Below are 25,342 nucleotides of genomic sequence, written 5' to 3'. Positions count from 1 at the left end.
TTGGCAGTTTAGTTTGAGCAAGGACCTCAGTGTTTGGTACCTTAACCTGCCAGGTGATCCTCAGAATCTTCCTAAGACAGTTCAAATGGAAGCAATTCAGTGTCCTGGAATGGCACTGGTAGACTGTCCATGTTTCGTGGGCATACAACAATGAGGTCAGCACAACAGCTCTGTAGACCTTCAGTTTAGTAGTCAGTCTAATACCTCTTCTCTCCCAAACTTTTCTTCAGAACCTCCCAAACACTGAACTGGTTATGACAATGCATGTATCAACCTCATTGTCAATGTGTACATTCCTGAAAAGTGTAGCTTATCCACAGCATTCAAAACTTCATTTGCTGTAACTAATGGCTCCATGTATGGATGTTGTGGTAGTGGCTAATGGAGCACCTGTGTTTTCTTGCTGTTAATTATTAGGACAAAATTAGCATGGACAGCAGAGAATTGATCCATACTTTGCTGCATCTGAGCTTCAGAGGCTGCATTGAGTGGACAATCATCTGCAAACAGAAGATCATACATCAACACTCCCTCCACTTTGGTCTTGGCTTGTAGCCTTTTCAAATTGAAAAACTTACTATCAGTATGGTAGTTGACCTTGATTCTGTGTTCATCCTCATTGAAATCATTTGACAACATGGCTGAAAACATTATGCTAAAAAGCATGGGAGCAAGCACACAGCCCTGTTTCATTTCATTGGTGACTGGGAAGGCATGAGAGCATTGTCCATTATCCAGAACCCAGGCAAACATGCTATCATGAACTTGATGTACAATGCTGATGAAGTTCTCTGGGCAACCAAATTTTGACATAATTTTCCATAAGCCCTCACAACTAATAGTGTTAAAGGCCTTGGTGAGATCTACAAACGTTGTGTACAGACCTCTCTTCTGCTCCTGGCATTTCTCCTGGAGTAGTCTGGCAGCAAATACAGCTATTCTTAGATCCTTTCTGAAGCCACCCTGGCTCTCAGGTATATGACCATCTTCTAGGTGAAGGATCATCCTATTAAGGAGGACTCTAGCAAGAGTCTTGCCAGAAATGACTAAGAGAGAGACTTCCCCTGTGATGGTCACAGGACAATCTCTTCCCTTTACCTTTATAGAGAGGGACAATGGAGGCATCCTTGAACTCCTGGGGGATAACTTCCTTTTGCCATATAATCTGGAAAATTTCAGTCAGCTTTTGTATAAGCAATAGTCCCTCTATCTTGTAAATCTCAGCTGGAATAGAATCAGTAGTAGGTGCTTTGCCACATGAAAGGATCCTAATGGCAAGCAAAATCTCTTCTTCACTTAGAAGTTGAAGCTCAGTGAATACCTGTGGAATGGAATGGAAATAGATGAATAACAGCCATTCCTCACATTTGCCAGTTTTATAATGAACTTTCAAGTTTGTCAGGTTTTCTTTTCAAGACTGTGGATGAGTAATGATGCTTTGGAAGAGTTTCTTTTATTAAATGTACCCTTTTGCACATTTCATCCTGGTATAAACAAGAAATGGAACATTTTAGCCCTTATAAAATGATTCACCTTTTTAAGATGAAAAAAATTGAAGATGATTATTTTTGTAAAAATGACCAACTCCATGACTAGTCACCTGGTCATTTAAAAGGACACAATTGCTATGGAGAAGACAAACTGGGGATTTTTTTTGGCATAAATGTTTTAAAACCTTTTGTTATAGGAACGATAATTTAGTGTTTCTGGAAGACCCAAAAGAGAATTTTGTGACGTTTGCTTTAGTTTTTGTTTTTGTTTCTTCCTCTGCAGGAGTGCAGAAATTCAGCTGAAAATTGTCTTGGATTCAACCGGAGATGATCCTTTGGACTTTTCATACTTGTTAGAGGCTATCAATTACAGGCTGGTAAAAATTGAGAAAAACTTTCTTGACGGTGGTTATAAAGACCGTTGTGTGGATCTAATCCTCCAGTCTGCTAAGATCAAGAGGTGAGTTCTGTGTGGGGTCACTTGTGTGTGTGTGTGTGTGTGTGTGTGTGTGTGTGTGTGTGTGTGTTGCAAGGAAGATCACCCCCTTGGAAGCATGCAAAACCACACTGGTTTCAGTGTGATCCAAGGTTTGGGCCATCTTGCTGTTGCCTTGCATGGGCCATGCCTCCTCTCACCTTCTGACCATGTCTGTCTCCCAAGTCAGGACCTTGGGCCTCCAGGCTTCCTCTTCTACTCACTCTTTTGCTTAGCCAACACCATTTGAGTACAAGAATAGAGTTGACCCAAGTACAAGCCTCCACACTAGAAACCTAGGCTAGAGATATGAGTAAATGGAAGAAAACACTGAACACAATGAAGAGATATTTTGAACTGAGAGACACTCTAGGAGTAAACCCAGAAGAAGAGAATAGTTGCACAACAAACTCAATTTGAACCTCAGATAAAAATTGCCCTGGTTATAAGGACTACAAGAGTTGGAAGAAATTAAATGAGAAACAAAATGGGAAGAAATGAAATGAGAAACAAATAAAGAGAAAACAATGGCAATAAGAATTAATACCTTAAGACAGAAGGTGATAAAATTTAACCAATAACTATATGAATTGAAAATTATACCAAATAATACCAAACAAAAAACAACTCAATGACACTAGGAGGAGGAGGAGAAAAAAATGGAGGAGGAGGAGGAGGAGAGGAAGAAGGAGAAGCAGCAGCAACAGTTTAACCACAATAGCTCAAGATATCATGAATGAAAACTGGGTCTCTTAGAACCAGAGGACTAAGAGAAGATGGAAATGATCCATCAGTCACTTCCTGAAAAAAAAAACAAAGTTAAAGTACCCAGTAATGTCATAACCAAAATCTGAACTTCCAGGGGAAAGAAACAATACGACAAGCTGACAAAAAGAAAGTTAAAAGAACCAAGGGGCCACTATCAGTATCACAGAAGACTTGGTAGCTACCACCATAAAGGGAAAAAAGAACATATGATAATATGATACTGCAAAAAAGAGCAGATAAGGCTTAAAATCAAGAATAAGCCATGTGGCAAAACTGAGAAGAATACTGTGGGGGGAGGTGCTTTATATTCAATGAAGGATTCCAAAGCATCTCTTATGAAAAGGTCGGAATTGAGGAGACACTTTGACCTGGAAATGCAGGAGTCAAGAGAAACAAAGAAAGGCATGCACATTTGATCATTTGGAAGGGAATGTTTAGGGATGAATTGTTCACATGTTACTAGGAAAAGAAACAAATGTGTTTTTTTCCCTCTGAATTCTAATGTCTTCCAGGATTATAGAGAAATCTAAATAAGATGAGACAAGGATCTGGGATGTTTTTATTCTGTTTTAATGACCTTGGGAAAAGATGGAAATGGGAGGCACAGGGGACTGCAATAGAAAGGAAAGAAGTAGTCAAGAGAAGGAACTCACCATCTCACAAATTAGTGGTACATGATTTGAAGAATATTTATTAAGAAAGGGGTGGGAGAAGTGGGCATTCCATTAACTTCATTTTCATCTGAATCAGATAAAGGGAGGAAAGTTAAACACACACATATGCAAAGAATATAGGATAAATATACTTAGACTTAATAGGGAAATTGACTGAAACAAGGAGATGGGGGTTATGAAGGAGAGCATGACAAGTAAAGGATTAGTCATAAGCAAAATAAACTCCAGCATCAGAGTGGGAGATGTGAAGGGAGGGCTAAAAGAAAGCAAGAAAGAATAAAATTCTGTTATTACAAAGAGAAGAGAAGAGGGGTAACAACACAAACTGACCATTTCATTTATCAGTCCCAAGCAATAGGCAAACTCTTCTTTTACTTCCATTTTATGTATAAAGAAGTAGATGGGAGAAAAGTACAAGGGGAAAGGACAGCAGGAAATATACAATGAATAATCCTTGGATGTTAATGCAAATAGGATGAACTCACCCATAAAACAGAAAAGGATAGAAGAATGGATTAGAAAGTTGGATCTAACAATGTGTTGTTTATAAGAAACACTCTTGAAACATAAAGATTCACATAGGTCTAAAATTATGGGATGGTGCAGAACACATTAGTTTCAGGTGAACTAAAAAGAGCAATCATGATTTCTGATAAGGCTATGGTACATATGGACATTAAGAAAAGAAAAAAGGCAGGGAAACTACTTATGGTTAAAGGCTCCACAGATAATAAAAAAATGTGAATATTTAATATTTATACTCCAAATAGCATCACATCTAAATAATTAAAGGAAAAGTGAGTTATGTTGCAGGAAGAAAGGTAGTAAAACTGTAAAAGCAGAGGACCTCAATGTACCTGTCACAAAGCTAGAAAAATGTAAAAAAATAAAAAAGATAGGAACTTAAATAGAATTTCAGAAAAATGAGAGGTAATAGATCTCTGAAAATTTGATGAACAGAAACAGAAAAAAGTATACATGCTTCTTTTTTAAATAATATTTTATCCTCCCCTCAATTACATGTAAAAACTTTTAATTTTTTTTTTAAATTTTGAGTTTTAAATTCTATCCCTTCTTTCTCCTCCCCTCTTCCTGAGATGGTTGAGCAATCTGATATAGGTTATACATGTGCAATCTAGAGTTTACATACATCTTAGTCATTCATAAGCACCTTTAAAATATTGATATTATATCAAGGCATAAAAACCTTACCCTCCAAAATGAAAAACATAATTTAACCAATCATATAATATTAACATATAAGTTGCTAATCACACTGCAACAATAACAATATTTACAAGAACCTCTGAATGAAAAATTAAAACTAATTGAAGACAGTAGTTTAATCCTAAAGAATTATTCAATAAAAGCATGAATCATAGAAACAATAGTACATTTCATGAAAGAAAAGAACAACAAAAAGATAATATGCCAAAACGTATAGAATATAACCAAAGCAGTGTCATAATAAAAATCTGCAAGAAAGAGAAACAAAGGCACAAGGTTCGAAGCATGATCAAACATGGTAATTTCCAGCAAATGGGATCCAAGGCTCCTCAGTAGCCAGGGACCCTTCTGACAGGCTGAATAGCTCTTTTATACAGTTGATAATACAGTCTAAACTAAAAATGTGATCCGTTTGATGCAGAGATAGAGGATGAGTTTACATTTGATGTGACTCAGAGAAGAGAGAGTTGGCTGATGTGGAAAATCTCATGGTGGCCAAACATTCTATGACCAGATTCACTCATCTTCCCCCCCTCAGCCTTTCCTTGGTGAGCAAAATCTTACACGTTTTGAGTCTTTATGGTCAGGCTGTAGCCCTTAAGAATAGGGAGTTAAACATTTACAAACATTACCACTGAAGCCTCTACAAACAATGTCTTTGATCCACAAATGTTGATTTCCAGTGATTAAATACATTTTAGTTAATAAACAATATAAAATAAAGTAAGATATAGGTTTTCAATTTCACAGCAATCCTTGAAACAAAACACATATCTCTGAAAACATAAATCAACAGAAGAAAGAACAAATCAATGAATTGATCACATAACTAAAACTCAAAAAGCCCCCAACTAAATACCAAAGTAGAAATTCTGAACATCAAAGAATACTGTAACAAAACTGAAAGCAAAAAGTAAAATAAAAACTGAATTCATTGATAAAACTTGGAGCCTTATAAAGATCTAATAAAATAAAGTTAGCTCACCTTTAAAAAAGAATAGGGAGAACCAAATTATTTCTATTAAAAAAATGAAAAAGAATTCACAACAATTAAAGAGAAAATAAAAGAAACTCTCAGAAACTTTTGCCCAATAAAATTCCCACAAAACTGATTACTGAGATAAATTGATGAATAATTTTAAAAATGCAATGCATAGATTGACTGAAGAAGAAAACAATTATGTGACTCATTGTCAGAGTTTTAGTAGGTTGGCTGGGTAACTGAGCACAGTACTGCTTTTGGCTTCAGAGTTGGTGCTATCTATCTTTCTTTTTTTTAAAGGTTATTTGCCAAATATGAGAAAGATGAAAAAGCGAAGGTCTTCTATTATTTAGAAGCCTATAACTTGACCCAGAAAGCTATTATGTATCTGGAAGAAATATTTGATAACGTTCTGTCCTTGCTGCCCCTTAATGAGGTAAGAGCTACCCTTCAGTGCCCACTTTCTAGGGCCCTTTGACAGTGCACACCCCAAGAGGAAGTTTCCTGACAGCAGATTGCTTCCCCTCAGTATCAGACAAATGTCTGCACTATCCATAGCGCCACCCCCCCATCCTTTTGAGGAAAATTGTATAGGAAAGAAGAGTATAGGACAAAGAGTCAAAGGACATGCTCCAGACAAATCATTGTAGCTCTCAGTTCCATGATAAAAAATCAGAATCTCAAGGAAGTTAATGGCCATCCTCTCCAAAAGATGGTTGTATGAAGCTGCTGTCATCAGAGACAAAATGGTAAGTTGGGCTGAAGCAGCACCGAATAAGCACCCACTGTGTACAGGGAGCTGGCTTCAGCAGTGGGGGAGAGTCTGTGCTTAGATAAAACATAGTCTTTGCTTACTCACTCTTGTGGGCAGGTAAGACACAGACACACGTAACTGACAGTCAGTGATGCATGGTGAGAACTTTTCAGTGTAAGCCTTTCATCAGAAAAGACCCAAGTCTACTTTGGTGATTTTCTTACACTCTTGCCCACTAGCTCCAATCCAGGACACATGGGCAAATGTGGGCCCCAATACGAAGTAAGACCTACTGATAATTTTATCACCTAAAGATTTCTTAAGAAGCCAATTAACCAATAAACATTAATTAAGCATTCAGCACATGCCAAGCCCTGTCTATGTGCTGGTGATACAAACACAGAAGTAAGAGAGTATCTCTTCTAGTACAGTCTACCTGAGGGATGCAGCATGTTCCCAGGTCAGATGATATATACAAATGAAGGCAGGATGATGGGGGGTGGAGTGACCAGCTGTTGGGGGAAGTCAGACAAGGCCCCTGAAGGAGGTGCTACTCAAGCTGAACCTTGAAAGAAGATGAGGATTCCAAAAGGGAAAGATCAGAAATGAAAGTATTCAAGGATTAGGGTCCTCCTGAGCAAAGACATGGAGGCAGAGATAGAATTTCCAGTTTTCCTAGAGTACAGAATGCATGAGAAGTCATGGGTGATTGCCTGGAAAGGGAGACTGCAGGAAGCTTGTGAAGGTCTCTAAATGCACACCAGAGGAAAGGGCATTGGAGGGTATGTGAGAAGCAGTGAGAGCTCAGAAAGCTTCTTGAGGAGGGGATAACACAGCCAGATCCATGCAACTGGAGAATGAGTGCATGTATATCCCCACTCTAGCTCAGCTCATCACCTCTTGACCACAGCAATGGCCTCCTTATTGACCACCCCTCTAGATCAGGGCTTTCCCCACTTGGCACAGATGTGGCCACATCATTCCCCTGTCCCGGAAGCACCAATGACTCCTTGCCACTTCCAGGATTATGTTTAACGCCTCACCCTTCCCATTGGGCTCCCTATCACTTTTATCATTCCCACTTTCAGAACCTCACATGTGACATTCCATTTCTGTTCTCTTTTCCTTCCCATGTCCCCTGCCTAGAATGCCCTCATTACCTTTGCCTCTCATAAACCTTAGCTTCCTCAGGAACTGGTGGCTTTCCCCAAAAATTGCTTCCTATGACCTTTGTACCTAATCTGCACGTATCTCTACGTGTGCATATGTACACAAACACAAGTCTCCCCACTAGAACGTTAGTTCCTTGAGGGCACAGGGGACATGGAGATCCTAATGGATGCACTGATTGGTCAGTGGAAGAAGCAGAATAATGAAGGTCTTACCAAATAGGGAGAGTGGGAAGACACAGACCCAGACAAGTGCCATTGATGAGGAGCACTGGGAGACAGACCTGGGGCTAAGGAACATCTTGGTGCCCTGTTGTGCTTACTAAAGCCTTCATTTCTGCAGACCCAGAATATCAGCACTCCCCTGATGAGGAAGCTGGCCAGTGTCAAGTTAGAGCTGGCTGATGTCTCTGTGGAGATAATTCAGTATAACCAGGAAAAAGCTCTGCAGGAAGAAATGAAAAAAGGGACATGGGAAAAAATCCTGGCTGACTACTTGTTGAATACCAGCGACTTCACCAAATTGGAATGGGTAATTGATGTAAAACCTTAAGAGGCCCCTGTAGGGCCTATATAAGGTTGCTATAGGCTGTCTATCACCCTGGGAGGGAGATGCCATTATTATCCCTGTTTTACAAATGAGGAAACTGAGGCAGACAGAGTGAAGTGACTTGCCCAGGGTCACCCATCAAAGAAGGGTTTGAGGTTAGATTTGATCTCAGGTCTTCCTGACTTCAGGCCCAGTGCTCTGTGCCCTGTGGAGGCCCCTAGCTGTGTTTAGATACAACAAAGCCACCCTAGAGGTTTGGGAAGATAAGTTTCCATTGCCAATTTTCCTGGCTTTCCCATTGCTCTCCATTTCTGGGATACTCTTGGCCAGCCATGATTCCCCCCACTAATAGCAAGGACTTGAGTTCTCGACCTAGGAATCAGCATGGGGAGTCTGAGGAGCTGCTCTCCAGGGTCGTTCCAGTTTGGGGAGTCTGAAGAGCTGCTCTTTAGATTCCTTTTAGCTCTAAGTCCTGGTCTGTAACATATTTTTATCCCTTCTCCTCTCGAGGAATGAACTAATTTGACACAATGATTTTCATGTTTATCCACTTGATAAAGCTGAATTTATTCCATTATGTAGGTTAGATTTCATCTCCAATTTGGAGGCCAAAATCTTAAGGGGGAAAAAAAACTTCCCCTGCCATTTGAGGTATTTCTTCTCTATCCTAGACAGAAAGGGATCTGAGAATGTGTCAGAGACTGTTCTGCAGAGAAAAAAGCCTCTGATTTCTCTGCCCCACTTAACCCATCTCTGCCTACACTTAGACTTCTGCTGATCACAGCGGCCCATTTCTCATGGGTGCTGTCCCTTCCCTCAAGATAAGCCAGAGAGTTTTTATTAAACTTAAGCATGTTATTACACCTTGCCCAACAGGAGAGTCAAACATTTCTTGGTCATGGGGTAGAGCCATAGAAGTGGCCACATGATAATAATAAGGACCCCAAGAATGAGGACCAATACTATGAAGTACAACGGAGGGGAGATTGAGGCACAGAGATGGCATGTCCTTTTTGTGTTCTTTTTATATTTGTTGAGATGTGTTCATGCTTTGTTCTCAAGGTCACCTCCAGGCTGTATACCTCAGATTTCAAATCCAGTAGGAAACAGGGAAGTCCAGATGTTTTACTAGGCCAGTCTAGGGCAGTAGCCAAGCTCTCAAGTGATGCATAAAGAAAGCAGGTCCCATGACAATGCTGAGTTTCTAGGAGGAGGTGGGGAGCAGGGTTCCACTCTGGCATGCATTCAGGTTCACCTAACAGCTTTGGGGTTCTTATAGGACTGGTTCAACTTGAAGCGGACTGTGGCCCACAGAACTCTGGCCCACTTGGAAAGCATGCAGCATTTATGCTTTGGATGCAAAATTCTTCAAGCAAAATTCTTTTACTTCACTGGGAAGACCCTCCATCTTCTGGCTCTTCAGAATGACCCTGTTCATCTGGCTCATTACTGGGATGAAAACTTCTTGGTATGAGATATATCATCTCCTTACATCTTAAACTTGGAGCACAGAGATGAAAGATCCTTGTGTTTTCCTTTGATAGTGATATCTACATTATGAAGAGAGGGGTAGAGTTGCCGAGTGTTCAGATAGACACCCTTAGAGCCAGGAATATCTTCGCTCACGTTCCACCTCTGACATATACTGGCTGTGTGGCCCTGGGCAAGGTACTTGACTACTCAATCCTCTTGTCATCTCTCCAGTAACACCAGTGGCAGAGAAGGTGAAGGCTTGATTGAGTAGAAATGAAGTTTGCTCATCGTGGAGCTAGTTCCCCAAAATATGAGATAAGTTCAGTCTGCATCACCAGCAATGGAGGAAGGGAAGCTGGTCTGGAGTAGAAGAACAATCTGCCCTCAAGGATGAAGGCAGTGCTTCAGGGATTCAGGGAGCTCTCTGAGTGAGCCTCAGTGATGGGGATGACAAGGCAACCATACTGTGCAATTCAGGGTGAGGTTTTCCATGGCCTCTCCTGAAGATCAACCTCTGAGACAGGGTCCACAGAGAATAGAATAGATGGGCCTAGATCTGGGGGAAAAGTGTCAGAAAAGTGCAGGGAGAACTATGGCCTCTGAGAAAGCCGAGGTTGGTAGGGAAGACCACCAATGAGAGCCAAGGGACTGTAGCTAAACTGGAGAAGGAGAGATGGGGACTTTGAGAATGCCAACTGCCACCCTACATAGCTATTTTCCCAACTATATAAAATTGTTTACAGCATTATCTTCCCATGCATTAGGAGGGGGCAGGCAAGCTTTCACCCGCTGTGATCCACAGCAGACCACACCTTACCCTTTTCACAGTTGATGGGAAACTTCCAATAAGATGTCTTCCTCCCATCAATTCATTCATCAGATCATCTAAAAATCCCTTGAATGACACCCTCAGTAGCCCCACTGAACACTCTTCCTAGCATAAGCAGCTGGAAAACATCTGTTCATGAGTAGTATTTGAGGAAGGAGAATAAATCAATCAGTGAGTCAGTGAACATTTACTAAGCATCTATGTCCCAGACACTGTGTAAGTGCTTGCGATCCAAAGAAAAGCAAAAGGCAGTTCCAGCCCTCAAGGAGGTTAGGATCTACTGGAGGAGACCACCTGCAAACTACTATGAACAGACCAGCTGCATGCCAGACGAGTGGTTGTTCAGTTGCTTTCAGTCATGTTTGACTTTTCTTGACCCCCTTTGAGGTTTTCTTAGCAAAGATCCTGGAGTGGTTTGCCATTTCTTCTCCAAATTGTTGTATAGAAGAGGAAACTGAGGCAAATAGGATTAAGTCACTCACCCAGGGCCACACAGTTGGGAAGTATCTGAGGCTGGATTTGAACTCAGGTCTTCCTGACTTCAGACCCGGCACTCTGTCTGCTGTTCAGATGGCCACCCACCCACTCATGCCTGCTTGTCCTGACTGTTCTTCTCCAGGAACAATGAAGTGACCATCCATTCACCATTTTCTTTCAATGAGTCTTATAGGACAGGTACTCAAGGACCTTCACCAGCTTGGCTGCCATCCTTTGAAAGTCCTCCAGATTATCATTCTTATGCTGTTGTGCCCCAAACTAAACACATTGCCATAGGTGATACCTGACAAGGGCTGAGTTTAGAAGAACTGCCACCTCCTTCCTTATTCCTGGAAAAGAGTCACCCAGGAAGAGCAGGCCTGGGTGGGTAGCAGCATGAGCCACTGAAAGGAGCCTCCAGGTTGGGGGAATCACAGACTCATCCCAGTTTCTCTGCTTAGGAAAATCTCTTTAGACTAAAAAGGACAAAACAAAAATGATTGACAGGAAGTTGATCCTCAAGATGAGAACAGTGATATAGGAGGGGACCACAGGAGTTCACACCATCATACACAGATGAAGGCCATTGTGAGTGCAGAAAGAATTGGCTGAGCATCTATGCAAGATGCTACCAACAGAGAGAAAGACTTTGGGGAAACCTGGAAGAGACCACAAATATCACCCAAAGAACAATAGAGAAGGGTGCATATGGTGGGTGTCCTTTTGGACAAAATGTGGTTTGTCCCCTTTGGCCAAAGAAAGAAAAAAGAAAAGAGTATAGGAAAATGGGGTACTGATCTTGACTTGAGCTTCTGGGAGGATTCTAGTCATAATGGATATTCTTTTTGAGGTATGAATTGGACAAGAAGGTTGCTTGGTTCTCTTCCAACTCTGAAGATCTGTGATTCAGGGGATAGTTAATAAACATCCAGAGAGGCAAGCTGAGATGTGACTAGTCTCCACACTGCTCATGGGGGTGGCAGGGCAGCTGGAGAGCCATCCAAGGAAAGTCATTTACCAAGTACAAAACTAGTTAACATCCCAAAATGCCCCAGTCATTCCTACAAACTTCTTTTACAGTTTGATGCTAAAATGACACCCATGACATCTTTGGAGACAGACAAAGAGGAAACTGAAGCTGAATTAACGTCAAAGCCAAACTTTGTGGGCATTTCCCAAAACGAAGATCAGATTGAGAAAGCCAGAGAACTAAAGGTAATTGGTGTCAGCACTTCATCAGGAGGCAGGTGACAAGTCTTTCAGAGAAGCTCTTTTCTTTTCTGCAATACTGTTGTTCTGGTATCTGTCATTCTCATGGTTCTGCCAACTTCACTTGGCATCAGTTCAGACAAGTCTTCCCAGACTTTTTTGAAACCACCCTGTCATCATTTCTTACAGCTCAATAGTGCCCTATCCAATTCCTATACCAGAACTTGCTCATTGGCTCCCCAATTTATGATCATTCCTGTTTAAAGAGGAATGATGATGACAGAGGGGTTGGACTTGAGTGTAGAATGAGACATGTATTTCTGGATATGACCACTGTGGGAATTGGTTTTACTTATCTGTGAACGTTAGTTACAAGGGTTTTTTTGTTTGTTTGTTTCTCTTTTAATGGAAAGGGAAAGGTGGAAGGGAGAAAAAAATAAATGCTTATTAACTGAAGAAAGTCTCTCTGTCTTGCTCCCTGTCCCTCTCTGTCTCTCTCTGTGTGTCTCTCTTTTCCTCCCCCCTCTTTTTCTCTCTCTGCCTCTCTCTGTGTGTCTGTCTGTCTCTGTGTGTGTCTCTCTCTTGCTCTCTCTTTCTCTCCCCCTTCCTCTCTCCACCCCCCCGTCTCTCTCTCCTCTCTCTCCCTTCCACCTCTCTACCTACCTACCTCTCCCCCTCTCTCTGTCTCTGTCTCTGTCTCTCTCTTACTCTCTGTCTCTGTCTGCTTCTACGTGTCTCTGTCTTGCTCTATCTTTCTCACTGTCTCTCTCTCCCCTTTGTCTCTCTGTTTCTCTCTGTGTCTTTCTCTGTCTCTCTCTCAATCTTTGTCTCTCTCTCTGTCTCCCTCCCTCCACGCTCTCTTTTTCTGTCTCTCTGTCTCTCTCTCTCTCTCTGTTTCTCTCTCTCTTCCACTCCCATCTTCTCAGAAGGGGTTTCTATTGGCCCAGAAATTCCGCTCCCAAGCTTCTGAGGTTCTCCTTCAGTGCCTGCAAGTCTGTCTTAATAACAACTTGATCAGTATTGCAGCCAATGCCAGCCGAGAGATGGTAGAAAGCATTGGTGTCATGGATCAACCTTCTACCTGCCAGTTCCTGGCCCTTTACCAGGTGAGGAGGCAAGCCTGGCCCAGGCCTTCCATGCACCTGTCTACTTGCAGTTATGGAAGCTGGGAAACAAGATTAATTTGCATCCAGAACCTATGGAAGGGCTGTAGGACTCTACTCCTAGAAGCCAAAACCCCTGACAGGATCGGTTGCAGTGCCTCCTTCCAATCCTCCCCACTCCTCTGATACAATACAATACAATACAATACAATACAATACAATACAATACAATACAATACAATACAATACAATACAATACAATACAATACAATACAATACAGTGTATTGACAAACTATTGACAAACTCTTCAGTTTCCATGGTCCCCGTCCCTTCCCTACATTGGTCCCCAGGAGTCCCCTTGGATGATCTGCTCATCCAGATCATTGTGCTCTGGGCTCTTCCCCCAAGGCAGGCTGTTTCCATGCCTAGAACACTTGCCTCTGCTTGAATCCCTTACCTCCAGGGTTGCTGCTGCCTAGGGTGGGTGTACCCATTCTCTCTCTTCCCATCTCTCTGTGTTTTCCTGTACACAAGAATGTTGACTCCTGGGGAGCAGGAAAGGTTTTAGTGTTTCCCAGTACCAGGCATATGGCCTTGATTATGGCAGGGGCTTAACCAAAGCTTGAAGAAGGTTTTCTCTGAGGTCCCCAGGTAGCAGGTGCAGGGCCAAGACTCATTCCTGGGTCCTGAGACTGGGTATTCAAGGCTCTTCTCAGGGCAGTGAAGAGCAGCCCTGCCTCCCATCACAGCCTGGGTCTGAAACCCTTCTGTTGCCCTCCCTTTGCCCACCCCCCCGCAAGTGTCCACCCTCTGCTAGACACAGACACCAACACGATGCCTGTCTGGGTCCCCATGTCTGTGACTGCTTCTCCTAAGGAGGAGCTTGGGGTGGAGAGAGACAGGTGCATGGGCCCCCATGCCAGCTTGATCTCAGGGGGTCCCATTTCCCAGAGTTGCTCGGCATCGCTGGCAATGAGGAAACTACTTCGCTCGGTTACAACCAACACTAGCAGCTCCCAACTGGCAGCCCTGCTCCAACTTCACCAAAAGCTGCAGCAACGAGGGAAGACAGGCACCACCCTCTTTGAGAATGTGGAGCAGAAGCTCTGGCAGATCTCCAAGGTAATTTCAGAACCTTCCCTGGGAGCCCCTGAGAGCCCAAGCTGCTCTCCCCAATTGCAGGTGGGCAGGGAGGGTGGTGGTGAGAGCAAATTCAGCTCTGATGTTTCAAGAGAGCAAAGCGGGAATCTCCCACGTGTCACTTAAGACTGTGACAAGCTCATCTCTAAAATAGATCTGGTCCCTGTCTATGCAGCCTCAGTGGTTTGAGGAGCACATAAGCTCATGGTCACATGACATCCTTGGGGACATTCTGAAGTTCCAGGCCCAATAAGGCAGGATGTCCAGAGGCCCCACGCTCTTGCCAGGTTCTCAGCTTGGCCAGAATCACTTGTTTTTATCTTTGAGGGATAGCTCCACTCTAATCCACAGTCATCTGACTGCTAACATTGGGAACCTTGGGAAGGACATCACAAAGCAAGAAGAGTGAGGACCAGTGAGAGAAGCCCCCATTGTCTACCAGCCCAAAGGAACCCCTTCTATAGGGACCACAGCAGGGAGGGTCAGACATGAATGACTATTGAGCCTGGAATGAGTCTCATGGAAGATGGTGTAGCACTGCAGGAGGATGAAGATGATTTTCATAAATGTTTGTCAACCAGTGTGTTGTCACTGGTGGCACATTGGCAACCAATGGAATTCATTTAAGTGCTTGACAGAATTGTGGGCCATGTTGTCCAAAAGATGGTTAGCGCGCTTCACCAAACAGAAGCAGCAACCACAAGGTGCCAACCAGGCTTCATCCTGAAGGACAGGTTCACCTCAAGGCTCACCTTGTTTGCTGTTTTAAAACAAGGCTATCAAAATTGTAGGTTCCGCTTATGAGGTATTTAGCCTAGATATGGGCAAATCACCTGACAGTGTCCTGTGTTGTTTATTATTGTGAACAGGTGGAGAAATGTGGGTTAGTTAACAGTGTGCCAGGGTGAATGTAGAGACTGGGTGTTGGGTCCCAGTTGGATGTGTGGGTGGGTAGAGACAAGAGGTGGAGCTCCAGGCTCTCAGACTCAACAGCCAATTGGCTTGAGAGCCTCCTCCATTCCATCCCCTCCTTCATGACTCAGCTCTCCAATGCCTTCTACATGAGGCATTTCCCCTGCCAAAAAAAAAAAAAAAAGTCTTGTCTTTGTATATTTATTTCATATGTTATTCCATATACATGTTGTCTTCCTATATAGAATGGGAGTTCCTTGAGGGCAGGGCCTACTTCTGCTTGGTCTTTGTGTTTGGAACACTTAGCACAGATGCATCTGCCATGGGAATTGAGGAAGAGAGCAGACTTGATGATGCCTTAAAGGCTGTAACCACGGGGCAGGGTGTGGATGGCTGCATGTGCTGCCAGTAGAGATGGGGACTGTTTCAAGTGAGGCAGATTTGAGCCCCAAGGTGAAATCTGAAAGATATAAAGAGTATCTTGGAGAGATAGCTCTCCTAGAATTCCCATGGGATGTGTGTGTGGCCCCAAGCTTTGGAACATTTTCACCAGTGACTTGGCTATAGGCCCAATGGCATTTGCTCATGACAAGTAATTAATTATTTAGGTGACAATGTCAGGGTCCCAAAAGACCCCAGCCAGTCAGAACTTTCTATCCAATCTAATAAGGCAGAATTTAGTAGAGATGAATGTCAAGTCTGACACTTTCATCCAAAAAATCCATTTTAAAAGCAAGAGATGGGTTAGTGTGATCACAGCTGACATTTACACATGACTCCTAAAGCCTACAAAACACTCCAACCGCCCAACAATAGGAATTACCCCATTTTGCAGAGAAGGAAGCATCCTCTCAGCAAGCTTCAGTGACTTGTTCATGTCACTGAAAACCAGTGTCAGGTAGGATTTGAACCCAATATACCCTGTCTGTTCCTTCACCCTCCTCCTCCTTTATAGATAGATGAGGCTTCCCTTGAAAAAGATCCAGATGTCTTAGCAGTGAGCATGATATGGAAGACATATTTCCATTTCCATGGAGATGCCCTCACAAATCCCCTTGTTCCACTTCCCTAGTGTCATCACCTTCACACCACATCTTGCCTCACCTCCCCTGGAGTTCATCTTCACCTATATTCCTCTCTCTAGCCATACCCTCCTGAACTCAGGGCAGCCTCTAGTCCCTGCACCCCTTGCTGCTTTCCCACTCACCACTTTCTCCTCTACAAAATCTTTACCTGACCGTTAACCAGTATCCTCGATGGGTGAGTCCCGAAGTCTCTTCTTCCATAGCTTCTGCTCCTCCCTCAAGTGCCCCAATGAGCCACATAAGGGTCCTGGAGGAGGTGACCCATTCCCACTGTGCTGGCTACAGATTGATATTGTCATCTCCACTGGGCATTGAGCTGCCCACCCTTTGGTCACTTGGTCCCTTTCCCACCCCCTCCAGCATCTCTTGCAGGTTTTCTTTTCTTGTCCACTTACACCGCCATAGCAGCCCTCCCTACTTTTCCACCAAAGCCTTCCCTCCTTCCTCCCTTCCCTCCTCTCCCCTGTCCCATCACTCACTCACTCAGTGACCTTGACATTACCACCCCCACCCTCTCAAGTGGCCAGCCTGGCTCTTGTGTGGCTGGGGATTATTGTTCAGGGAAGGGTTGTCCTCCAGCCCCTCCCAAATCAGAGATTCTATAATTCTGGTAAGTCTAGAGGGAGTAGAAAAGAGGGAAAGAACAGAACTTTAGGATGCCCAAGCTTCTGAGTACTATGCAGGGTGCAACTTGGTTCAAACCTTGGCACCATGGAGATCAGCTCCATATCAGGGCTTGCTTTGTGATTTGACAGCTTGTTTAGATAAGATTTTCATGAAAGTAATGGAGAAAATGTTCACATTTAATTAAGTTAATTAGTTAAATGTAAAAATGTCCTGTTTTCAGAGAGCCAGTTGCTAAGATGTTTACCAGCACATACGTCCCTGGGGACTGGAGAGGGAGGGTCCCAGGAATAGATGGGTGAGCTTTCAGTAAGTTCTTCCTGCTTGCCAGGTATTAGAAATTAGGAGCCTAATATATGTGTATGTGTGTGTATGAGTGTATGTGTATATATACATATGTGCATACACACAAGTGAGCTCAATCCCTGCCCCCAGCCCACCCCAGGAGCACCCAGGGAAGCAGTGACAAGGGAAGACCAGTTTGGGAAGGAATTCAAGGAGAAGATATCAGAAAGCCAGGGTACACAGAGTCAAAGGAAGGGAGGGAGAGTGAACAGCATGAAATACTAACCAGGAAAGTTTCACAGAGTGCCAAGAGAAAGGAAGGAGCACTTATTAAGGACCTACTGTGTGCCTGCCAGGCTCTCGGCTAAGCACTTTATCAAGATTCTCTTGTCACAGATATTCTCTTTCCAAATATTGCCTCTTGGAGGAGGGGGTGAGAAAGGAACTATTCCATTTAATGAAAGGGAGACCATTAGTAATGATCAAAAAGGTGTTACCATGAAATGAGAAAGACTGAGGTCCTGTGGTCCAGGAAGAGGGGCACTGATTGACCACAGTGCTTCAGTGCTATAGAGGTTGCTAGTTGTACAAGGCCACATGTCAGAGAGAGTTGAGTTCAAATCCAGCCTTAAGTGCTTTCAAGTTGTGTGACTCAGGGCTAGTCACTTAACCCTGTTTACCTCAGTTTCCTCATCCTTAAAATGAGCTGGAGAAGGATATAGAAAACCACTCTAGTATCTCTGCCAAGAAAATCCTAAATGGAGTCACAGAAAGTCAAACACAACTGAACGACAACAATATAGTGTGACCCTGGGCAAGTCATTTCACCTTTGTCTATCTCAGTTTCCTCATCTATCAAGTAGGGGTTAGAATAACACCTACCTCCCAGGGTGGCTGTGGAGCTCTGATGAGGTATTTGTAAAGCACCTGGCACATAGTAGGTGTCATCCAAAGGCTTTGTCTCCCCCTTTCTTTTCCCAGGAGTTTTCCTAAGAGCCCAGGAAGAGAGTTGAGGTTGGGGGAGGGAGGAACCAGCTCAAGGGTGACTTGTTTGGTTTGAGAAAACCTAATGATTTGGGGGCTGATGGGAAAGGTAAAGAGAAAGGGAGATTGACAACCCACCTGAGTGGACGATTGATGAGACCAAGTCCGAGAGGGCCATGGTGGGGATAGAGGAAACCTGGGGAGGGTGGCTGGGGCTAAGAGAGACGTCACTTGGCTCGGAGTTACCAGGGGAGTCAGGGAAGAAGATAGATGAGTGAATGGAGGTGAAACAAGAGAGGATGGGGATGATAGAGGGTGGGGTGGATGGGGGGATGAGGAGGAGGGTAGGAGATAGGGTCGGGGGCATTTGCTGAGGAAGTTGGAGGGGAAGGAGAGACAAGGAGAAGGGAGGTTATGCCAAGGGGCAGCTTATTTCTCCCTCCCCAGGCCTGGCAGAACCTCTGTATCACAGAACAGCATTTCAATATTCTGAATGACCTCCCACCAAGCTATCAGCTCATTATTCTCCAGCACTCTGCAGACAGGTAGGACCCTTGGGCCGTGGCCTCTGCTGAATCATGTACCACAGGCCTCATATTTTATCAGAACTTAGAACATGGGCCTTGTAGGGACCTGACTTAGCTCCCCAACCCCCAACCCTCTTCCATCTTGACTACAAAACTGGAAATGTCTCCCCTACTGAGGATGGCCTGGGAGTGTCAGAGCAGGACTATCCACAAGGAAATTCTTTGGAAAAGACATACAGAAAATTTGAGACCTGCTTTCTGGCAACTCTGCTGGGCAGAATGGTCACAAAGAAGCTCCCTTTGTTAAGCCCAAAGCTGGATGTGGGACAGAGAAAGGAAGCAGGGTGACAAGGTATGGGGGAGCAGAGGAGAGGTGATTTTCACATGTTCAACAGAGAAATTCCTCTGGATTGATCTGGAAAATCCACAACATCCTGATCAGAAAATCCAACAAAAAATCTCAGAGAGTCATTTTTCCAACTCAGCTCTGCAGAAGGAATCAGAGCGGTCAGTTGGCATACACTAAGGACGAGGGTGGCAGGGGTCACTGGGGAGAATATTTCCAGAACCAGTGGAGGTTTTCAATCCAGTGCGGAGGGCATAGGGACAGGTGCCAGAGGACAGCTCTGTCTCTTACTAGCCAGATGTGGGAGGAGGAAGGGGAGGGGGAGGGGACAGATAGCAGGTGCTCTCAGCTGAGACAGTGGGAGGAGAGGGAGCTTGGAGAGGTTTGAGAGGAGCAGCAGGGAGAGGGGTATCATGAATCATCTAACAGGGAGGGATCATGTAATGTAACTTTGAGGTAGACTGAGCCACTAGAGCAGAATTGGGTCTGGTCAGTTGCCATCTCTTGTTGGAGTGAGCCACACAGCCCCCAAACTGGTACATCCTGGGGGCCTCTAGGGCACAACCATGGCTCCTGTGCTGGAGTCTGGGATGGCTGGCAGTGGGGTAAGGCAGCCTGGTGATGTTCCCATGGGAACATCATGGGCATGAGGAACTGGGTCTGGGAGCCACAGCCCTGGACTCTCCTCGATGATGGGCCAAGTGTGAGGAGAAGAGCAATGACTGAATGTTTGGCCCTTGCCCAGAGTCTCATGTTCTGATCTCCCAATGCAGCTTGGGTTGGATGATGCTTAGAGTGTTGCCATTGAAGACCTGAGGGTGACCCCTCAGGCTCACTCCTTTGCCCTTCAGTGCTGTGGCACACACTTACACATGCCCTCACACATGTGCCCACATACCTGGAAACCTATAGTTGACAGCTTTGGGCACTGTCTTCATCCTGCCCCACCAGACCCTCTTCCAAGATGGTGGCAGGACTTGGAAGTTGTATGTTTTTTCCCACAGGTCAACACTGTATGGCATGGTGTATGAGAAGCCAAAATTTGGCCCTGGACCCAAGGGGAAAATCATCCAGATCAGTGGTGAGTGTGCCCAAGGGGTGATTTAGAACACTAGACACTACAATGTCACTTGTCCCTTGGCATCAGTTCCCTGCAAAGAGAGCCCAGAATGTTAATGAAGGCTGGTCAACCTCCAGCCTTCGGCCCACAGCCTTCATGCTCTTGATTACGCCCATCCACCCTTTGTGAATTGACTTCTCTGTACAGAGGATCCTGCTTCTCCCACTAGAGTCAACCATCTGGCCATCCGCCTAACCAGGTGATGTTCCTTGGTCGATCTACTTGGTTCCTCCCTGTGTTGGCCTCCCCTTCTGCAGAGTATGCTCATTTTACTCACATCCTTATCACCACTTGTCTCAAGGAAGGGTACCACTAAGTTGTGGGGATTTCATAGATCAGTCCAGTTAGAGGACCTGGGTTTGAATCCTGCCTCCAACATTTGTCACCTGAGTGACCTTAGACAAGCACATCCTGGGCCTCAGACAAGCCTGCATTCTAGGGACTGTCTAGTGGGCAGAGCCCATCCGAGCCCATTCCAGACATCCATCTGTACAGCCTCAGGGCACCCCTTTGTTTGGGACAGTGGGAGGGGGTCTGCTTAATTAGCCACATGTGGTTTTGGTTCAAATGATGACCCTGAGGACTCAGTCAATGGCAGGGTGGGCAGGGAAGTTGGAAGACTCCAGCTGGACACTTAGCAACTTGTGACACAGGACAAGTCACTGCTCCTTTCCTCAACTTCCTCATTTGCCAACAGGTGTTAATAATAAAGTGTTCCTCCCTGATTGGTTGGTGGGAGGCAAAGAGATCCTAAGTGGAACATGCTCTAGAAACAGGGCCTGCCACCCTCCTTGGGCCCTCAATGAGCCAAAATCTTGGCTACCATCATCACCCAGAGACCAGCTGCAGGTATTCAAGGATCCCCTCCTACCTCTTCCCCTTCCCTATGTGTGATGGTGGCCTGCTCAGGGGTTTGGCCCTGGAGGTAAGGGACTGGAGCCTCACTTCTTGGTCCTTTCAGGACCTGTGACTCTCCAGGTCAATGAGAGGACAGGAAGAACAGCACTCAACTCCCTTCCAGACAAATGTAAATGAGGCACAAGCCAAAGGAGGAGGCTGCTGGTTTGGGTGGTAGCCACGGAGGCACCAGGTCCAGACAACGCGCTTTAAGAAAGGGAGCCGGTTCTCAGTTTAAGTAAATGCAGAAGTGCCATACTTGTCTCTAAGGAAACCATCCCCATCTCCAAACACATACACACACACACACACACTTATGCATACATATACATACACACACATACACACTTACACACTCATACATACACTCACACACACTCATACACTCAAACACATACTCCTATACACATGCATTCACACTCATACAAACACACATACACTCTCATACACATACACGTATACATATTCATACACAAACTCATACACACACTTACCCACACTTATATACATACTCATTACACATACTCATTCACTCATACTCATTTATACTCACATACCCAACACATACATTCCACACACATTTACACTCATCCACAAATACACACTCTCACATACATATATACACACTTGTATGTACACTCATACACACTAATAAACCTACTCATACACATACATACACACAAACACAGATACACTCATGCATGTATGCAAACACACATACACATATACACAATCACACACATATACTCCTACACATACACTCACACATTAACTTACAAAACACATTCATACACACACTCATGTAAACATACTCATATGCACATACACATATACATATTCACACATATACACCCTCATGATCATACCATACACACACTCACACTCATATACATGCATGCTTATACACACACGCATTCATACACACAAAAATATACACACTCACACATATACACACTCAGTACATACAAATGCACTTTTACAGTACACATTCACACAAACACACTCATATGCATACACACTCACACATATGACCCTGCTATGGCTAGCCTCTCTCTCCTCCAGCAGCCCCAAGCAGCTGGCCCTGCCCTGGGAGCCCCCTCACCATAGGGGGCAGAGAGGTTGTGTTTCTTTCAGGAAGTGCTCTGGGTTGTGATGAGGAGCAGCCTCCTGTGGCTCTGAGATCTCTTTGGTTATCTTTTTGTCCCAGGCTGGAGATGACTGGGCGGACGCAGAGCTCCCAGGAAGGTCCCTCTGCCTTCCATCCCTGGGAAGATGTCTGGGACCACTGGAGGAGCTGACCCTGTCTCTTTGCCTTCCTGAGCCTTGTCCTCGTGACCTGCTGGGCTGGGTAGCTCTGGCATCTCTGAGCCACCTTCATTTTCTCCTCTGCAGGCCAGTGCAAAGTTTTCCGTGTCCACAAGAACCCTACCACCATCTCCCAACTGCTGAGCTCCTTGAGTGATTTTAAAGAGGAACTTGTTCGTTCTTCCCCTGATGAAATGTTATTGGTAAAGTGCGTCCCTTCCTCCTCCAAGCCGCTGAGATTCAGGGCTTCCTGGGTCCCCTCTGCTCAGCCCCGCTGGTGCTGTTTCTTGTCCAAGCCAAGCACGCCTCTCCTTCCTTCCTCCCTTCCTCCCTCCCTTCTTCCCTTCCCTCCCCTGGACCCTTTTCAGCTCCAGTTTTCATCCCTTCTCCTGTGGGGACTCCAGTTTCTAACCTCTTGGCCAAGGGAGCAGAAGTCCTGGCTAGAGTTCAGGCCCAGACATAGGGCCTGTGGACAAGTAGAAGGAGGAGAGGAGGAATTGCTCCTCCCCAGGCCTGGGAGAGGCCAGAGCAGAGGCCACAGGCAGGAGAGGGAGGGAGAAGGTTAGAAGCGTAGCTGGGGGTAGAAGAATCTCAGGATTCTGGATTGGGAAGATCAGATGGTGATGGGTGATGGTGGCCTCCTCAGCACGATGGCTCTAGGGGGCTAGGAAGGAAAACAGCTCCGGATGACTTGGGAGAAGGGGGGCCGTGGAGGGAAGGAGGACCCTGGGAGAAGGGTAGACAGTCAGGTGAGGCCTGAACTCTGAACAGAGAGATTTCTGGTGGAGCAGAAGACGAAAGTCAGTGTCTCCTCCCCAGTGGGACAGACAGAACCAGGGAGAGAAGCCCAGTAGCCTTGGTGCTGCTGAGGAGGGCAGCAGATAGGGGCTGACGTGGCCCTTGAGAGCAAGGTTCAGGTCTGCCACTGCCCCTGGGCCTGGGCTGCTGGGTCTTCCTCAGGGAAGACAGGGAGCTGAAAGAGGTCTGAGGTGGAGGGCTGAGGCCAAGGGCTGGGTGAAGGTGGAGAACAGAGTTCATGCCTCTCTGACTCCCAGGGCCCTGGATCCAGGCCTCAGCCTTGGGCTAAGGTGGGTGGCCATGGAGCATCACCACCAGGTCCCCTCCCCACAGGGCCTTGACAGGTTCCTGCCCCAGGCTGGCATCTCAGCCCTTGGGCCTGTATAGCAGGGAGCAGCTCCTTGTCTAGGCTTCCAGGAGCCACATCAGGGAAGCCCTGGGGAATTGGGGCCTGTGGTGGGACTGGAGAACAGTGCTATGGTGGCAGTATCCCAAGACCACACAGAAGAAATGGGTCAGCCTGTTCAGGGCCCTCTTGGGGACTAAGAAGCCCAGTGGCTAGAGCTCCCCATACCCTGCATCCAAGGGCACCCTTTATTCAAGGGGTAATGTTTTTGGGTCCACTTTTCCAAGGCCAAGCCACCTTGGCCTCCTCATTCACTTCAAGAATAGTTCACAGGAGGATCAGTTCACCCCTGCAATAGATATGCAGACTGGCCTGGGACCTGGAGAGTAGCTGCCCCCACCAGTCCAGTCCCCAAGGCTTGGACTGTCCTAACAGTCCAAGAGACATGTAGAGGTCATAAGATGAAGCTGCAGGTCATCAATCCTCTGAGGAGAGGGTAAACCTCAAAGGGACCATGCCTTGTGATGCCCTTCCCAGAATGGGTACCCTCAGCGCCACAGCCAGCAAGGCTCCTATCTGAATTTTAAGCCCTGGCTCTGGTAGTTTGTGTGTCTGTTAATGTATGCCTAGATAGGTGAGATGCAGCTTCCTCATCTGTAAAATGCTGGGGTGCAGTAAATACTCTCAAAGCCCCTTTTTTATTAAAAACACATAAAGGAGCCAGGACAGACCGTCCCCCTTCCCCAGCCATCTCTGCCTGAGGAGCCAGACTTTGGCCAATCTTGTAATGAAGGCTGTCTCTGGCCCATTCTCCCTCCCCTCCACTCCCCTGGTCAGTGTGAAGTGGTTCAGAGTGGGCTTGGTTATGAGTGGGACCGATGGGAGCACTCCACCTAGCATTCTAGAGCCCATTAAGATTTGATACAATCCTTCTGGAAACACCAATTAAATGACATTATATTGAACAAAACAGGAAGCACGAGTGACCACAGAGGAGGAAAAGCTAATCCAGAAATTCAACAGCATTTCAAAATCCCTGGAGGACTATCTGAAGCCAGTGTATACAGCCATCCATCACTGGGATATCAGGTACCAGATGGGGAGCATTGGCCTTCACAAATAGATAAAAGTTTCCTTAAAGACACTTACAAGAAGCTTCCAGAAGGTATCTCAACACCACCAGCATCCTTCACATATGTTTTATTTAGCATAGGGCTAAGAAAAATTCAAAGACATTCTTTTCATGTGGTAGTATGCCAAAGTCTGGTTTGCATTCATACTATGCTTGTGAAACTTTTCTCTCAAAATTCACTGCTTGTACAATGTTGGTAGACTTGTAAGCTGGGCCAATCATTCTTCAAAACAATTTAGACTTTTGTGGGAAAAGGTGACTAAAATGTCTAACCATACCCTTTGGCCCCTGTGGAAGGCATATACCCCAAAGAAGTCAAAGACCGAAGGAAACATCCTATATACACCAAAATATTCATAGAAGCATTTTTGAAGCCAAGAAAAGGTTTCCACTGAAGCAGCATAAAGAACCTTCTTCTGGAATCCAAGAGCCTCTGACATTTATTAGCTGTGTAACCTTGGCAGGTCACCCTCCTTCAGTTTCCCAAGCTGTAAAATGAAGGGATTGAACTAGATGCCATTGGATCACTCAATCTGCAGTCCTGCGACTGGAATATGGCTAACAGATTTTTGGTTCATGTGTGTAATTGACGATGATTGTTCCATTAGAAATTACAGCTAGAAAGCATTAAAAAAAAATCAATATTAGAGTTAAATGGAA

The 25,342-nt window shown here is 45.1% G+C and overlaps 1 protein-coding gene across 9 annotated transcripts in view; it reads left to right on the top strand.

Moving 5' to 3' along the window:
• CFAP46 (cilia and flagella associated protein 46) overlaps positions 1-25,342 on the top strand; it is a 135,891-nt gene that overhangs the window by 90,888 nt on the left and 19,661 nt on the right. For 6 of the 9 annotated variants that reach the window (XR_011971720.1, XM_072629131.1, XM_072629128.1 and 3 more), the window contains 11 exons: positions 1,774-1,950; positions 5,917-6,052; positions 7,883-8,071; positions 9,369-9,557; positions 11,949-12,083; positions 13,004-13,183; positions 14,133-14,303; positions 18,659-18,756; positions 20,089-20,165; positions 22,494-22,609; positions 24,524-24,639. Coding sequence is in view for 6 of the 9 variants with exons in the window: in XM_072629131.1 (XP_072485232.1) it covers positions 1,774-1,950; positions 5,917-6,052; positions 7,883-8,071; positions 9,369-9,557; positions 11,949-12,083; positions 13,004-13,183; positions 14,133-14,303; positions 18,659-18,756; positions 20,089-20,165; positions 22,494-22,609; positions 24,524-24,639 (1,584 nt within the window). In the remaining 3 variants the exon portion in view is untranslated. Of the gene's footprint in view, positions 1-1,773; positions 1,951-5,916; positions 6,053-7,882; positions 8,072-9,368; positions 9,558-11,948; positions 12,084-13,003; positions 13,184-14,132; positions 14,304-18,658; positions 18,757-20,088; positions 20,166-22,493; positions 22,615-24,523; positions 24,640-25,342 lie in introns of those variants that run through there. The other 3 variants (XR_011971721.1, XM_072629130.1, XR_011971722.1) reach the window with 3 other exon arrangements.

This window comes from Notamacropus eugenii, chromosome 1 (genome assembly GCF_028372415.1).
Source record: "Notamacropus eugenii isolate mMacEug1 chromosome 1, mMacEug1.pri_v2, whole genome shotgun sequence".
Lineage (NCBI taxonomy): Eukaryota > Metazoa > Chordata > Mammalia > Diprotodontia > Macropodidae > Notamacropus > Notamacropus eugenii.
The sequence above is the reverse complement of the archived record's forward strand: the minus strand, read 5'-3'. Positions and strand labels throughout refer to the sequence as shown.